Source organism: Oncorhynchus gorbuscha, linkage group LG10 (genome assembly GCF_021184085.1).
Source record: "Oncorhynchus gorbuscha isolate QuinsamMale2020 ecotype Even-year linkage group LG10, OgorEven_v1.0, whole genome shotgun sequence".
NCBI classification, from domain to species: Eukaryota; Metazoa; Chordata; class Actinopteri; order Salmoniformes; family Salmonidae; genus Oncorhynchus; species Oncorhynchus gorbuscha.
In genome coordinates, this window is record NC_060182.1 from 26,179,405 (window position 1) to 26,195,933 (window position 16,529).

General features: G+C 40.3%; 1 protein-coding gene across 9 annotated transcripts in view; it reads right to left on the reverse strand.

The window, feature by feature from the left end:
- Positions 1–3,408: 3,408 nt before the first annotated feature.
- LOC124045762 (DNA (cytosine-5)-methyltransferase 3B-like) overlaps positions 3,409–16,529 on the reverse strand; it is a 73,486-nt gene continuing 60,365 nt past the window's right edge. For all 9 annotated transcript variants that reach the window (XM_046365355.1, XM_046365352.1, XM_046365350.1 and 6 more), the window contains 6 exons: positions 12,890–12,980; positions 12,059–12,207; positions 11,626–11,711; positions 11,191–11,260; positions 6,483–6,601; positions 3,409–5,944 (listed from right to left, as the gene is read on the reverse strand). In XM_046365355.1, the coding sequence (XP_046221311.1) occupies positions 5,803–5,944; positions 6,483–6,601; positions 11,191–11,260; positions 11,626–11,711; positions 12,059–12,207; positions 12,890–12,980 (657 nt within the window). In that variant the 3' untranslated portion in view covers positions 3,409–5,802. The remainder of the gene's footprint in view (positions 5,945–6,482; positions 6,602–11,190; positions 11,261–11,625; positions 11,712–12,058; positions 12,208–12,889; positions 12,981–16,529) is intronic.

A 16,529-nucleotide genomic window follows, 5' to 3' on the forward strand; every position in this document is an offset into this window, starting at 1 on the left:
CTCTTTGGTTGAAGGACTGAAGCAATTCCCGGCACTATGTTGGCGTCAAATGGTATTTTATGTCCTACGGCTGAACATATTAAATTAAAGGTCGTTAATATTCTCCACTCCAACATTTGCCCTCAGATGCACCGACAAAGATCTCCCCATCTCGGTCTCCAACTCGGGCAGTTGGTTTTTAATTGCATCTTGAAGACCCTCCATCCTGACACTGGTTTAAGGAGAACACAACGAGTGATGCAGGGAAACAAAGAAACCTGACACTTTATAAATTGGTAGTGGGTAATAATTACTCAGACTATCTTCATTAACACACACATAATTAATCAGAGACTCTGGTATAAAATGAACCGCGACATCGATCAGTGACACAGACTGATACACCCCAACAATAAAATGAACATGTGATTCTGTGACCAATATCAGTGAGATCTTTCCAAATGTGTATCTGTCATCATTTTCTCCCATTAGAACAAGGCCTTTAGTGTGTTTTTACTTTGTATACAATTTTGAACATCTACAGTACTTTGCGAACACTTTTGACTGTACAGCTCCCTGAATGGCGTTATTAATAATTGCACCACAAATTAATTCATGACACCAACAACTTCAATACTATGTGGAAACAATTGGCAGCTGCATAAGTAAGACTGGAGTAACTGGTGGCTCTCAGACAAGTTTTCTGGCTCACTCCTTGAAGCAGGAGTGCTTGCTCTCAAACCTTGGTGTCCACAATCTAATGAGTCGCCCAAATTGCAGGATGAGGTCGTGGTAGTGCAACAAGTTGTGATGCTTTGGTGCAAGGTCACTCTACCCACAAGCAAAACTGTAGTTCGCCACATTTCTGTTTTTTTGCATGAGTAATGAATGCAGGGGCAAACATCTGTGGTGTGTGTGAGAGAGAGAAAGAGCGCTGTATCCCATTGTTGAAACCAAGACTGTTCTCAGGGAAGGTCTGCCGGTTTTGACTATCAGAAGTTGCTTTTCTTAGCAGGTACTACTGTAAAGAAATAAACTAAGAGTCATTTTTACAGGAGGCTTAAAATTAATAACAGTATTTTCCAGCATTTTACCCATATGCAGTGCAATCTACAGCATTAATGCTGTAAAACACATTTAAGGTGTTTTACAGTGGATTCTACAGTGTTTTACTGTTGAAATTACAAGGAAAACCAACATAGTAAAGAACATAATTAAAGCCGTTTTTATTGAATAGAAAGAAGTAACATATATGAGTAAAAATAAATACTTTCTTGCTGCATTTCCAGACAGTACACAAGTACGAACATAGGAGACAGATCTTTTTGAATAACTTCCTGTTCAAACAACACGTTTAGTTTAAAAACATTTGAATGCACAATGGAAGTACAGTATTATTGGAGAAAGTATTTTTCACCAAATATAAATCATACATATATATAAAAATATGTTGCAAATCTAACATACAAAAAAGCCTATTGATTAATAATGTTCTAAAATGCTTGATAAAATAATACATCTCAAGCAAGCCTTATACAGTGCCTTCAGTAAGTATTCACACCCCTCGACATTTTACACTTCTTGTCACTGGCCTGCACACAATACCCCATAATGTCAATGCGGTATTATGTTTTTACAAATGAATTAAAATTGAAAAGCTGAAATCTCTTGAGTCATTAAGTATTGAACCCCTTTGCTAAGGCAAGCCAAAATAAGTTCAGGAATAAACATGTGTTTACAAAAGGGACATTGAATATCCCTTTGAGCAGGGTGAAGTTATTAATTACATTTGGATGGTGTATCAATACACCCAGCCACTACAAACATACAGTGCCTTGCGAAAGTATTCGGCCCACATGAACTTTGAGACCTTTTGCCACATTTCAGGCTTCAAACATAAAGATATAAAACTGCATTTTTTTGTGAAGAACCAACAACAAGTGGGACACAATCATGAAGTGGAACGACATTTATTGGATATTTCAAACTTTTTTAACAAATCAAAAACTGAAAAATTGGGCGTGCAAAATTATTCAGCCCCTTTACTTTCAGTGCAGCAAACTCCAGAAGTTCAGTGAGGATCTCTGAATGATCCAATGTTGACCTAAATGACTAATGATGATAAATACAATCCACCTGTGTGTAATCAAGTCTCCGTATAAATGCACCTGCACTGTGATAGTCTCAGAGGTCCGTTAAAAGCGCAGAGAGCATCATGAAGAACAAGGAACACACCAGGCAGGTCCGAGATACTGTTGTGAAGAAGTTTAAAGCCGGATTTGGATACAAAAAGATTTCCCAAGCTTTAAACATCCCAAGGAGCACTGTGCAAGCGATAATATTGAAATGGAAGGACTAATGATGATAAATACAATCCACCTGTGTGTAATCAAGTCTCCGTATAAATGCACCTGCACTGTGATAGTCTCAGAGGTCCGTTAAAAGCGCAGAGAGCATCATGAAGAACAAGGAACACACCAGGCAGGTCCGAGATACTGTTGTGAAGAAGTTTAAAGCCGGATTTGGATACAAAAAGATTTCCCAAGCTTTAAACATTCCCAGGAGCACTGTGCAAGCGATAATATTGAAATGGAAGGAGTATCAGACCACTGCAAATCTACCAAGACCTGGCCTTTATGGAAGAGTGGCAAGAAGAAAGCCATTTCTTAAAGATATCCATAAAAAGTGTTGTCTAATGTTTGCCACAAGCCACCTGGGAGACACACCAAACATGTGGAAGAAGGTGCTCTGGTCAGATGAAACCAAAATTGAACTTTTTGGCAACAATGCAAAACGTTATGTTTGGCATAAAAGCAACACAGCTCATAACCCTGAACACAACATCCCCACTGTCAAACATGGTGGTGGCAGCATCATGGTTTGGGCCTGCTTTTCTTCAGCAGGGACAGGGAAGATGGTTAAAATTGATGGGAAGATGGATGGAGCCAAATACAGGACCATTCTGGAAGAAAACCTGATGGAGTCTGCAAAAGACCTGAGACTGGGACGGAGATTTGTCTTCCAACAAGACAATGATCCAAAACATAAAGCAAAATCTACAATGGAATGGTTCAAAAATAAACATATCCAGGTGTTAGAATGGTCAAGTCAAAGTCCAGACCTGAATCCAATTGAGAATCTGTGGAAAGAACTGAAAACTGCTGTTCACAAATGCTCTCCATCCAACCTCACTGAGTTCGAGCTGTTTTGCAAGGAGGAATGGGAAAAAAATTCAGTCTCTCGATGTGCAAAACTGATAGAGACATACCCCAAGCGACTTACAGCTGTAATCGCAGCAAAAGGTGGCGCTACAAAGTATTAACTTAAGGGGGCTGAATTATTTTGCATGCCCAATTTTTCAGTTTTTGAATTGTTAAAAAAGTTTGAAATATCCAATAAATGTCGTTCCACTTCATGATTGTGTCCCACTTGTTGTTGATTCTTTACAAAAAAAATACAGTTTTATATCTTTATGTTTGAAGCCTGAAATGTGGCAAAAGGTCGCAAAGTTCAAGGGGGCCGAATACTTTCGTAAGGCACTGTACAGGCATTCTTCCTAACTTAGTTGCCACAGAGGAAGGAAAACCGAGGATGGATCAACAACATCGTAGTTACTCCATAATACGAACCTAATTGACAGCATGAAACGAAGGAAGCCTGTACAGAATAAAAATATTCCAAAACATGCATCCAGTTTGCAACAAGGCACTAAAGTAACACTGCAAAAAATGTGGGCAAAGCAATACATTTTTGTCCCGAATACAAATCCAATACAACACATTACTGAGTACCACTCTCCATATTTCCAAGCATAGTGGTGACTGCATCATCTTATGGGTATGCTTGTAATCGTTAAGGACTGGGGAGTTTTTCAGGATAAAAAATAAACGTAATGGAGCTCAGCACAGGCAAAATCTGGTTCAGTCATAGGCAAAACCTATGAGCAGGACAATAACCTAAAACACAAAACCAAATGGCCGAGTTACAGTTTTGACTTAAATTTACTTGGAAAAATATGACAAGACCCTGAAAATGGTTGTCTTGCAATGATCAACAACCAATTTGACAGAGCTTGAAGAATTGTAAAAATAATGAGCAAATGTTGCACAATCTAGATGTGGAAAGCTCTTAGAGACTTACCCAGAAATACTCACAGCTGTAATCGCTGCCAAAGGTGCTTCTACAAAGTATTGACTCAGGGGTGTGAATAGTTATGTAAATGGTATATTGCATTTTCATTAAATGAGCAAAAATGTCTAAAAACATGTTTTACCTTTGTCTTTATGGGGTATTATGTGTAGATGGGTAAGGAAAAAAATATATTTAATCCGTTTAGAATTCAGGCTGTAACACAACAATATGCGGAATAAATCAAGGAGTATGAATACTTTCTGAAGGCACTGTATATATTGTGCTACTACTTCAGCTTTTGTTGCAAGTAAGCAGAAGATCTGAGTATATAAAACAAAAAATGTTGAAGGTGTTGTCATAAAAAGCCATAAAAAGAATAGAAAAAACATTTTGAATATTCAAAATCATAAGTATGACATTCATCAAAATGAAAAGGATACAGTGCTATTAATAAACATTTACATTACATTTATAAAGCATGTAAACATATTTTGTATTTTGGTATCTTAGAAAAATTAACCTTTGAAGTAATGCAAGTGCTGGTTATGACATATAGTCAGTGTTTTACTAAAGTAAGCTCTTTGAACAGACTGCTAAAAGGCACCATGAACGAGTGAGTAGTACTGAGTAGTACTCAGTAAAAAACAAATAACTGGCAGGTCTCCACTGTGAACATATGCTATGTAAAATCAGCAAAAAAAGTCCAATATTTTAAAACTGCACAGCAAACTCTCCACATTAATTTATCAAAACAAAAAATGGCTACAAAAGTAGCCAAAATGAGTAGCCAAAATAACTTTATATTGTACTTCAATCTGAAGTCCAGAGCATTTTAACAATGGTGAGGATATCTATGCACCATACTGGGGTTTATCAACCACTGACATTTACAGATTTAAAAATAGAAATTTAAGATGACATTGGGACAATGAAACTCCCAAAGTCCAATCAAATATTTTTTAAATCTTGTAAACATTTTCATATATACAGTATAAAAATGAAGTATACTATTTCTATAAAACATTCCAGTGACTTTTTGTACAGATAGCCAAGATGGGTTTTCAGATGCCCTGGATGATGAGGTAACTCTCACTTATATTTGGTGAAAGCAAAAACTAACTTCCAGTTCAAGAATATGGATACTTTAGAACCGTAGCACATGACAAATGTCAAAATGTCCAATATTGAGATGTCTTTACGTCTTTGTATTGATTTTACAGTACATTTTTTAAATGTATTTTGGCATGGCTGAGAATGGAGCGTTCTTGATTGTCTCTCAGCTCGATTGGACATTTTTGTATTGAATGGTTTCAAGTATTACTTCACATTGGCATTTGGGAGAAGAACACGTACATTTCCCAATGTTGACATCATGAAAATGAAACAAAAATGCCTACTCATTGATAAAGAGATCTATATAAATTGTTATATATAACTTTCTCTAGTTTTAGAAAATCAGTGTGGCATAAAAATATGTCTGACTTTGTGATTACAACAAATCCACTCAAAGACAACATGAGGGGAAGTAATTTGTTAACAAGTAAAAGCAGTGTATAAAACCTTAAAACCCTAAAATAACACTTTGGCTTTTGCCTACCAGGGGATAACAAGATTGTCTAACTTGACTTTGGCACTTCTGATTGAAGTGCCAATGTCAAGTTAGAACTACAGAGAGGTTGGTTAGGGAGGGCGCTATTCACATGCAAAGTAGTCCTTCAGAGGGGCAAACAGGTGTCTGATGACAGGTACGCTCCAGGACCTGCCCAGAAGCTTCTGCCTGGCACCGCGGCCCATGTTGGACACATCTGTGTAGTGGACCGGGAAGCCAAAGATCCTGGAGGGAACAGAGGATTAGAACAGTTTCTAAACGTGTGAGTGGCACAGTCTGAATAGAATTGTGGGTCTTGGTCTCACCCAATGATGTTTATAAAACCTGGATTGCTAATGCTATGTATTAGCCAATGAGAGGCTTTGAAGCTACCGGTTGGCCATATTGGCACACCCTTTTAGGAGCAGTCCTCCATAGGAATACATGGAATTCTACAGTATATGAATAAAATGTTCTAAGGACAGAAATGTGTATTTAAGTTGTTCTTTGTTGCAGATGGGACAGTAACATTAGTACTCTCGAAAATACATGAAGGAAAATGTTTTTATCTTTATGTTTAACTCACATAATATAATTTAAAAGCATACATGAAGGTGTTTGTAGTAGAATAAATGTGTCAAAAACAAATATAGACATTAATAAAAGCGTATTCTAAAGCTTCCAAAATCTTTTACAATTGAGGAGTACCAAGATGGCTGTGCGGTGGCTTCAATACAGCTCTTCCTGTTAGTCATCCAGGGTTTATACACATCATTGGTCTCACCTCTCCAGCTCGGTGCACCACAGAATGTCCTCTTTGCCATTCATCATGACGGGAAAGTGCTGGTCTTTGCCCTGCTTGATGGAGTTGGCGCGCGTGGTGATGGTGCGCACCTTTCCAAACTACAGGACAGAGAAAATACACACTCATATTAACACTATACAGATGCGATCAAAATATTGACCCTTTTGCTCGATTCACTATTTCTTCTAAAATAAGTGGAAATTACCAAGGCAGCAGCTACTCTTCCTGGGGTCCAGCAAAAGGAAGGCAGTTATACAATTTTACATTTTGTGTGTGCCCTCAGGCCACTATTCTACTACCACATATCTACAATACAAAATCCATGTGTACGTGTGTGTATAGTGCTTATGTTATCAAGTGTGTGTATGCATGTGTCTCTTCCAGAGGTGTGGACTCAAGTCACATGACTTGGACTCAAGTCAGAAATATGATAACTTGCAAATCGACTTTGACTTTAACACCAATGACTCGTTGTCACGCCCTGGCCAGAGAGGCTTTTTATTCTCTATTTTGGTTAGGCCAGGGTGTGACTAGGGTGGACATTCTATGTCCTTTTTTCTATGTTTTGTATTTCTATGTCTTGGCCTGGTATGGTTCTCAATCAGGGACAGCTGTCTATCGTTGTCTCTGATTGAGAACCATACTCAGGTACCCTTTTCCCCCACCTGTTTTGTGGGAAGTTAACTATGTAGTTGTTCAGGGCACATAGCCCAAAGCTTCACGGGTGGTTTGTTGTTCTTCGTTTTGTCTTTGTCATTTTGGTCCAGTCCTTCAGCCAGCCGTGACACTCATGACTTAACTTGCACTTGAGCCTTTTGACTCAAACCCACTTGATACCCTCCCCAAGCCCAAATATAAAATTGATGCTATTAAAAAAAAGTGTGCAGCGTGTCAACTCTTCATTTAACAGATTACAGTTTGAACTGGACAGCAGCCAATCAAATCGTGCCAGCTGAGAAAAAGTTGTGCGTGGCTGTACAGAGGAACGTCGGCGGGTGAATTCAGATGGAGAGCTTGGAAAGATGATACCCCAAATTATTATTTTCAGATATAAAGACGCTGCTGTATCAACAAAAAACAGATTGCAACGTGCAGGAAGAAAATTACAGAGGGAGGCGCAACAATTTCTAACTTTGTTCAACATTTGAAGCTGCACAAAGAATCGTGGCTAATATAGCCGACAGCTATATAATTTATAACTAGTGTAGAATGTAGGCTAACGTAACGTTAAATCAATGAGCCTCCACACAGTCATCAGTGCGGGAATGTGATCATTGCAACCAATTGCAGTTGGTAGCCTAAATCCTGCCCGACTTTACTGCTGTTCCTAAAACCATTGACATACCTTAGCCTACTGAAACCACATACAGAAAGGATGTATGGGTTAAGGTTGGGCAATTGTGTACAAGCCTACATCGCCTGATTGCGCCTCTTAGCGATCCTCGATAGTCAATCGCTATTGAGGGGGGGGGGAGGGGGGGGGGGGGGGGGGGGGTCACGCCCTGACCTGAGTATTCTTTGTTTTCTTTATATATTTTGGTTAGGACACGGTGTGACATCGGTGATGTATGTGTTTTTGTACTGTTTAGGTTTTTTTGTAGGTTCATGGGGTTGTTTACCATCTAGGTGTTTATGTATGTCTATGGTTGCCTAGATTGGTTCTCAATTAAAGGCAGCTGTTTATCGTTGTCTCTGATTGGGAACCATATTTAGGCAGCCATCTTCTTTGGGTATTTCATGGGTTAATGTCTATGTTATGTTGCATGTTAGCACAGTGTTTCGATAGCAGTCACGTTCATCTTTTTAGTTTGTTTTAGTGTATTTCGTATTTTTTTCGTCTTTCATTAAATCACACATTCACACGACGCTGCGCTTTGTTCTCCTCAATACGACGATCGTGACGGGGGGGGGGGGTCTTTCTCACGGTCTTTCTCCTGGCTACCCATATATTTCCATGGAAATATAAAGTTTATTTGGAAAGTAGTAAATAAATATATTTTTTTAAAGCATTCATGATTTGCGTAAATGTAATATACTAACTATTACTAATATGAAAAGGTATTACATTTGGTGAAGAGCACATTATGACTTGTTTAGGACTCGAAACTCAGTTTAGTAGTTGAGACTTGTCGGTCTTGACTTGAGACTTGACTTGGGACTTGAGTGCTAAGACTTGAGACTTACTTGTGACTTGTAAAACAATGACTTGGTCCCACCTCTGGTTTCTTCACAGTCCCTGCTGTTCCATAAGGTGTATTTTTTATCATTTTTTAAAATCAAATTTTACTGCTTGCATGAGTTTCTTGATGTGGAATAGAGTTCCATGTAGTCATGGCTCTATGTAGTACTGTGCATCTCCCATAGTCTGTTCTGGACCTTGGGACTATGACATTTGACCTTTACATTTTAGTCACTTAGCAGACACTCTTATCCAAAGCGATTGACAGTGCATTCATATTAAAGATAGCTAGGTGAGACAACCACATATCACAGTTGTAGAAAGTAAATTCTTCCTCAATAAAGAAGTTATCAGCAAAGTCAGTGCTAGTAGGAAAGGACAAGTGCTATTTTTTGTATTTTTTTTGGTGGGGGATATGATTAAGATATCTTATTTAAGATGTTCTTGACCGGAACTGTATATATTGAAGGAGACACAGAAGGACTGAGTGTGGTTTTATTCATATCTGTACTGTACTGTAATAGAATATACAATATATATATTCACATTAGTGGATTATGCAATTTCAGCCACAGTCGTTGCTGACAGGTGTATAAAAATTAATAAACACAGCCATGCAATCTCCATAGACAAACATTCGCAGTGGAATGGCCTTACTGAAGAGGTCAAAGACCTTCAACGTAACACCGTCATAGGATGCCACTTTCCAACTAGTCAGTTCGCCAAATTTCTGCCCTACTAGAGCTGCTTCGGTCAACTGTAAGTGCTGTTAGTGTGAAGTGGAACAGTCTAAGAGCAACAATGGCTAGGCCGCGAAGTCACACAAGTTCACAGAACCAGAAAGTGCTGAAGCGCGTAGCGTTTAAAAATCATCTGTCCTCGGTTGCAAAAATCACTACCGAGTCCCAAACTGCCTCTGGAAGCAACTTCAGCACCAGAACAGTTAGTCGGGAGCTTTGTGAAAAAGGTTTCTATGGCCGAGCAGCTGCACACAAGCCTAAGTTCGGCTGGAGTGGTGTAAACTGTCAAGTTTGGTGGTGGAGGAATAATCGTCTAGGGCTGTTTTTTATGGTTTGGGCTAGGCCCCTTAGTTCCAATGAAGGGAAATCTTAACGCTACAACATACAATGACATTGTAGACGATTCTGTGCTTCCAAATTTGTGGCAACAGTTTGGGGAAGGCCCTTTCCTGTTTCAGCATGACAATGCCCCAGTGCATAAAGCGAGGTCCATACAGGAATGGTTTGTTGAGATTGGTGTTGAAGAGTCTCCAGTTTGTCTCATTTCGAGTGAAAGTTGTGTTTTTTGTTTGCATTTAGTTACTGGATTAAAGACTCTGTTTTCTGTTCGCTTGACTGGCCTGCACAGAGCCGTGACCTCAATGAACCCTATCGAACACCTTTGGGATGAATTGGAATGCTGAGTGCGAGCCAGGCCTAATCACCCAACATCAGTGCCCGACCTCACTAATGCTCTTGTGGCTGAATGGAAGCCCTGCAAGTCCCTGCAGCAATGTTCCAACATCTAGTGGAAAGCTTTTCCAGAAGAGTAGATGCTGTTAGTGTAGCAAAGGAGGGACCAACTGCATATTATTGCCCATGATTTTGGAATGAGATGTTTGACGAGCACATACTTTTGATCATATGGTGTGTGTTTTCTGTGGGATATTGTGAAATATACACTCAGTGGCCAGTTTATTGGCTACAAAATCCCATTCACAAAAATGGTTCATGTGGCCGTGGCTTGCTATATAAAGCAGGCAGACAGGCATCGAGACATTCAGTTATTGTTCGATTGAACATTAGAATGGGCAAAACGAGTGACCAAAGCAACTTTGAGCGTGGTATGATCGTCTGTGCCAGGCGTGCCGGATCCAGTATCTCAGAAATGGCCGGCCTCCTGGGATTTTCATGTACAACAGGAGTTACAGAGAATGGTGCGACAAACATACAGTCAGCGGGCAAAAAACGCTACTTGATGAAAGGTCAAAGGAGAATGGCAAGAATCGAGCAAGTTAAATGGCGGGCCGCAAACAGGCAAATAACGAACACACTGGGTACCACTCCTTTCAGCTAAAAAAACAGAAGAAGCGGCTCCAGTGGCCACGCGATCACCAACACTGGACATTGAGGAGTGGAAAAACGTTGCCTGGTCTGACGAATTCCGGTTCCTGTTGCGTCATGCTGATGGCAGAGTCAGGATTTGGCGTAAGCATGAGTCCATGGCCCCATCCTTCCTGGTGTCAACGGTACAGCCTGGTGGTGATGGTGTAATGTTGTGGGGAATGTTTTACTGGTACACGTTGGGCCCCTTAATACCAATTGAGCAACATGTCCATGCCGCAGAAAATTCAGGCTGTTCTGGGGGGCCAAGGGGGGGTCCCATCCGGTACTAGATGGGGGTACCTTATAAACTGGCCACTGAGTGTATATTGTAATATACTGAAATAAAACCACTTGTTGATTTTTGTCCAGTTCCACTGATTGAAGAAAAGGTAGATAGTGTTACCTTAGCCACACGGCCATGTTCCAGACAGTCCTGTAGCTCTAGCTTGTCCATCCCAGATGCACACCGAGGCCTGGCACATGAACAATAGTAATGTGATATGGAATACGAGATATCCATAAATGGCCATTTAATTTACGGTAATGTTTCTACTAGATTTCAATTGGTAACCATGTGTACTTTCTGGCATTGACTTATTTCAATACAATTGACAACTACCAAAGTAAAGTAATTCATAGGATATAACTGTGTAGTTACCAACCATGCAATTAGGTCATTTTTGTATTGTAAATGAAAAACAGTAATATGAAAGACTGTGTTATTATAGGAAAACAAGTAGACTGTGGGCATCACTGAGTGTGTAATATACTGAAATAAAACCACTTGTTGATCCAGTTCCACTGATTGAAGAAAAAGGTAGAAGTGTTACCTTAAAGCCTGTTCATCCCTGGTAGGTTGCCCCAGAAGTACCTAGCCCTGTGAGCCGCAGACACCTCAATGGCATCGATCATCACTGGATTGCACTGTCGGACACACACACACACACACACACACACACACACACACACACACACACACACACACACACACACACACACACACACACACACACACACACACACACACACACACACACACACACACACACACACACACACACACACACACACACACACACACATATATACATTTAACATAGCACAGCTATCTATCATGGGTTACACATTTTCGCTTTTATGCCTTTGTGTTATGTTGTGAGTCCACAACGACATATAAAGACTACAACAACTTTAAAACGCTCTAATGAAGTAATGCCAAAGACCTCTGAGATTGTCACTTGTATTGTATTGATATTGTGGATATAACAAACCTCGAGGAAACGAGAGATGTCCCTCTTGTCATTGACGCCCATGGCGACCACATTCTCGAACATCCAGAAGAATGGGCGGTCCTCGCCCTCCTTGGGCTTGGCCTCACTCAGCAGGCGGTAGAATTCAAAGAACAACCTCCCTGTGCCCTCTGGACAGACAGACAGACGGGGGATGAGGAGATTTTTAATACCGTCCAATGTTGACTGAATAACAATATATATCAATTGCAAATATCTCTTTGATTGCTGTACCTTTAATGTATATGGAAAACAAAGTATAAGTTTATACTATGCATATAAGAGGGAATGTATAGAAATGACATTTTATTAGAACTACTTCCCTGCCACTTCAGCCTGTAACACTTGGCATGGAGTGTAATTGGAGTGAAGTGAAGCATGCTTCGTAACACATTTATTGAAGTTTGATTAAGATTAATAGATTTTTTTTGTGTGTGAATTTTTACCCTCTTTTCTCCCCAATGTCGTGGTATTCAATTGTTAGTAGTTACTATCTTGTCTCATCGCTACAAATCCCGTACGGGCTCGGGAGAGACGAAGGTCGAAAGCCATGCGTCCTCCGATACACAACCCAACCAAGCCGCACTGCTTCTTAACACAGCGCGCATCCAACCCGGAAGCCAGCCGCACCAATGTGTAAGAGGAAACACTGTGCACCTGGCGACCTGGTTAGTGTGCACTGTGCCCGGCCCGCCACAGGAGTCACTAGTGCGCGATGAGACAAGGATATCCCTACCAGCCAAACGATGCAGTGCCCTAGACCACTGCACCACCCTGGAGGCCCAATTGATATTTTTTAATTAAGTTTTTTACCGTACAGTCCCTTCCTGGCGGGGTTGACGATAGATAGGTCGTTACAGGGGCTTCCTCCTATCACCAGGTCAAATGGGCCCCACTCTTCTATCTGTGTGAGACAACAGCACCACCTACTGTCAGACTGAGTGTAACACAAGTCAATGCCCCAACATTTGTACCCATCTGTAGTCAGGGCCTTTTCTCATTCCCAATCCCCTCTACTCTATCCCTACATAGCGTCACCTCCCCCCATCCATATTACCAAACAACCCCAACATAGGATAGTATATAACCCCCAATGGAATCTCCAATTACATTGAATGAACAGGACAAAATGCAAACCCTTCAACCCAAAAAGGCCTGTGGTGTTGATGGATTTCTAAATGAAATGATCAAATATACAGACCACAAATTATAATTGGCTATACTGAAAACTTTCACATAATCCTCAGCTCTGGCATCTTCCCCAATATTTGGAACCAAGAACTGATCACCCCCACCCATAAATGTGGAGACAAATTTGACCCCAATAACTACCGTGGGATATGCATCAATAGCAACCTTGGGGAAAACCTTCTGCATTATCATTAACAGCAGGCACTTACATTTCCTCTACTAAGCAAATGTCATATTGTAATTTTACTAAATTAACATACGACAGACCACATATTCACCCTGCACACCCTTACTAACAAACAAACAAAACAAAACCAACGTTTTTCATTGCTTTGTTGATTTCATAAAAGCTTTTGACTCAATTTCGCCTGAGGGTTTGCTATACAAATTGATGGAAAGCGGCGTTGGAGGAAAAACATACAACATTATAAAATCAATGTATACAAACAACAAGTGTGCGTTAAAATTGACAAAAAAAACACACCTTTTTCTCCACAGGGCCGTGGGGTGAGACAGGGAGACAGCTTGAGCCCCACCCTCTTCAACATATATATCAACAAATTGACGAGGGCACTAGAACAGTCTGTAGCACCCGACCTCACCCAACTAGAATCTGAAGTCAAATGTCTTCTGATGATCTGGTACTTCTGTCCCCAACCAAGGAGGACCTAAAGCAGCACTTAGATCTTCTCCACAGATTATGTCAGACCTGAGCCCTGAGATTAAATGTTCCAAAAAAGTTCCACGAATACAAATTCCATCTAGACACCGTTGCCCAAGAGCACACACAATAACAGCACCCAGGGTAACTTCTGCAAAGCTGTGAACGATATGAAAGAAAAAGCAAGAAGGGCCTTCTAAGCCATCAAATGGAACTTAAAATTCAACATCCCAACTAGGATCTGGCTAAAAATACTTGAATACGTTATAGAATCCATCGCCCTTTATGATTGTGTGGACTGGGGTTCGCTCACCAACCAAAAATTCACAAAATGGGACAAACACCAAATTGAGACTCTGCATGCAGAATTATGCAAAAAAAACTCTGTGTGCAACATAAAACACCAACTAATGCATGCAGAGCAGGATTAGGACGATCCCCACGATTGATCAAAATCCAGAAAAGAGCTGTTAAATTCTACAACCACCTAAAAGGAAATTATTCCCAAACCTCCATAAAAAAAGCCATCACCTACAGAAATATGAACCTAGAGAAGATTCCCCCTAAGCAATCTGGTCCTAGGGCTCTGTTCACAAACACAAACAGACCCCACAGTGCCACAGGACAGCAACACAATTGAGAACAAACGAGAAAACAAAAAGATATTTACTCAACACTTTGGAAATAATTAACCAAAAGAACAGAGCAAACTGGAGTACACAGTGGCAGAATACCTGACCACTGTGACTGACCCAAAATCAAGGAAAGCTTTGACTATGTACAGACTCAGTGAGTTTTGCCTTGCTATTGAGACAGGCAGGCGTAGGCAGACCTGACTCTCAAGAGTCGCTATGTGTACACTGCCCACAAAATGAGTTGGAAACTGAGCTTCACTTCCTAACCTCCTGCCAAATGTATGACCATATTAGTGACACATATGTCCCTCATATTACACAGACCCACAAAGAATTTCAAAACAAATCCAATTTTGATAAATTCCCATATCTATTAGGTGAAATACAACTGTGCAATCACAGCAGCAAGATTTGTGACCTGTTGCCACAAGAGAAGGGACACCTGTGAAGAACAAACATTATTGTAAATACAACCCAAATTTATGTTGATTTATTTTCCCTTTTGTACTTGAACTATTTTCACATTGTTACAACACTGTACATAGCCATAATATGTATGGCATTATAATGGCGCCGGAGAAGAAGGCGTTTTACGTGTACCCAACCGATTGTGTTTTATTGCTTGTTTATTAGCATTTTCTGTAACTTATTTTTAAAATTGATTTTGTACATAATGTTGCCGCTCATCACGGACTGGCAGAATCCTTTATTTCCTTTAACGTGTGTGACGAGCCCGACGCGAACAATATACTGCTTTCTCGGGAACAGGCCAAGATCCCCGTGATTTGCGTGAAGAGGAGGCGGATAAAAAAGGCTGCCTTCTGAGAATTCTTAGGCAATCAAATAAAGCCCCACTTCCTTCCATTCTGCTAGCAAACGTGCAATTTTTATTGATTTATTTCACCTTTATTTAACCAGGTAAGCAAGTTGAGAACAAATTCTCATTTACAACTGCGACCTGGCCAAGATAAAGCAAAGCAGTTCGACACATATAACAACACAGAGTTACACATGCAGTAAAACAAACATACAGTCAATAATACAGTAGAAAAATAAGTCTATACACAATGTGAGCAAATGAGGTGAAATAAGGGATGTAAAGGCAATAAATAGGCCATGGTGGTGAAGTAAATACAATACAGCAATTAAAACACTGGAATGGTAGATTTGACAGTAGATGAGTGTGCAAAATAGACAAACTGGGGAGCAAAGGAGCAAAATAAATAAATAAATATAGTAGGGGAAGAGGTAATTGTTTGGGCTATTTATAGATGGGCTATGTACAGGTGCAGTGATCTGTGAGCTGCTCAGACAGCTGGTGCTTAAAGCTAGTGAGGGAGATAAGTGTTTCTAGTTTCAGAGATTTTTGTAGTTCGTCCCAGTCATTGGCAGCAGAGAACTGGAAGGAGAGGCAGCCAAAGGAGGAATTGGCTTTGGGGGTGACAAGTGAGATATACCTGCTGGAACGCGTGCTACAGCAATCTTTGGAGAATAAAATCCACGACCTACGCGCAAGATTAAACTACCAACAGGACATTCAAAACTGTAATATCAGTCGTGGCTGAACGACGACACTATCAACATACAGCTGGCTTGTTATACGCTGTACTGGCAGGATAGAATAGCGGCGCCTGGAAAGACAAGGGGGATGGACAATGTATTTTTGTAAATAACAGCTGGTGCACGATATCTAATGAAGTCTCGAGCTATTGCATCTCATGATAAGCTGTACACCAGACTATCTACCTAGAGAGTTTTCATCTGTATTTGTCATAGCTGTTTACATACCACCACAGTCAGAGGCTGCCACTAAGACAGCATTGAATGAGCTGTATTTCTGCCATAAGCAAACAAGAAAACGCTCACCCAGAGGCGGCGCTCCTAGTAGCCGGGGACTTTAATGCAGAGAAACTTAAATCTGTTTTTCCAAATTTCTATCGGCTGGTTAAATGTGCAACCAGAGGAA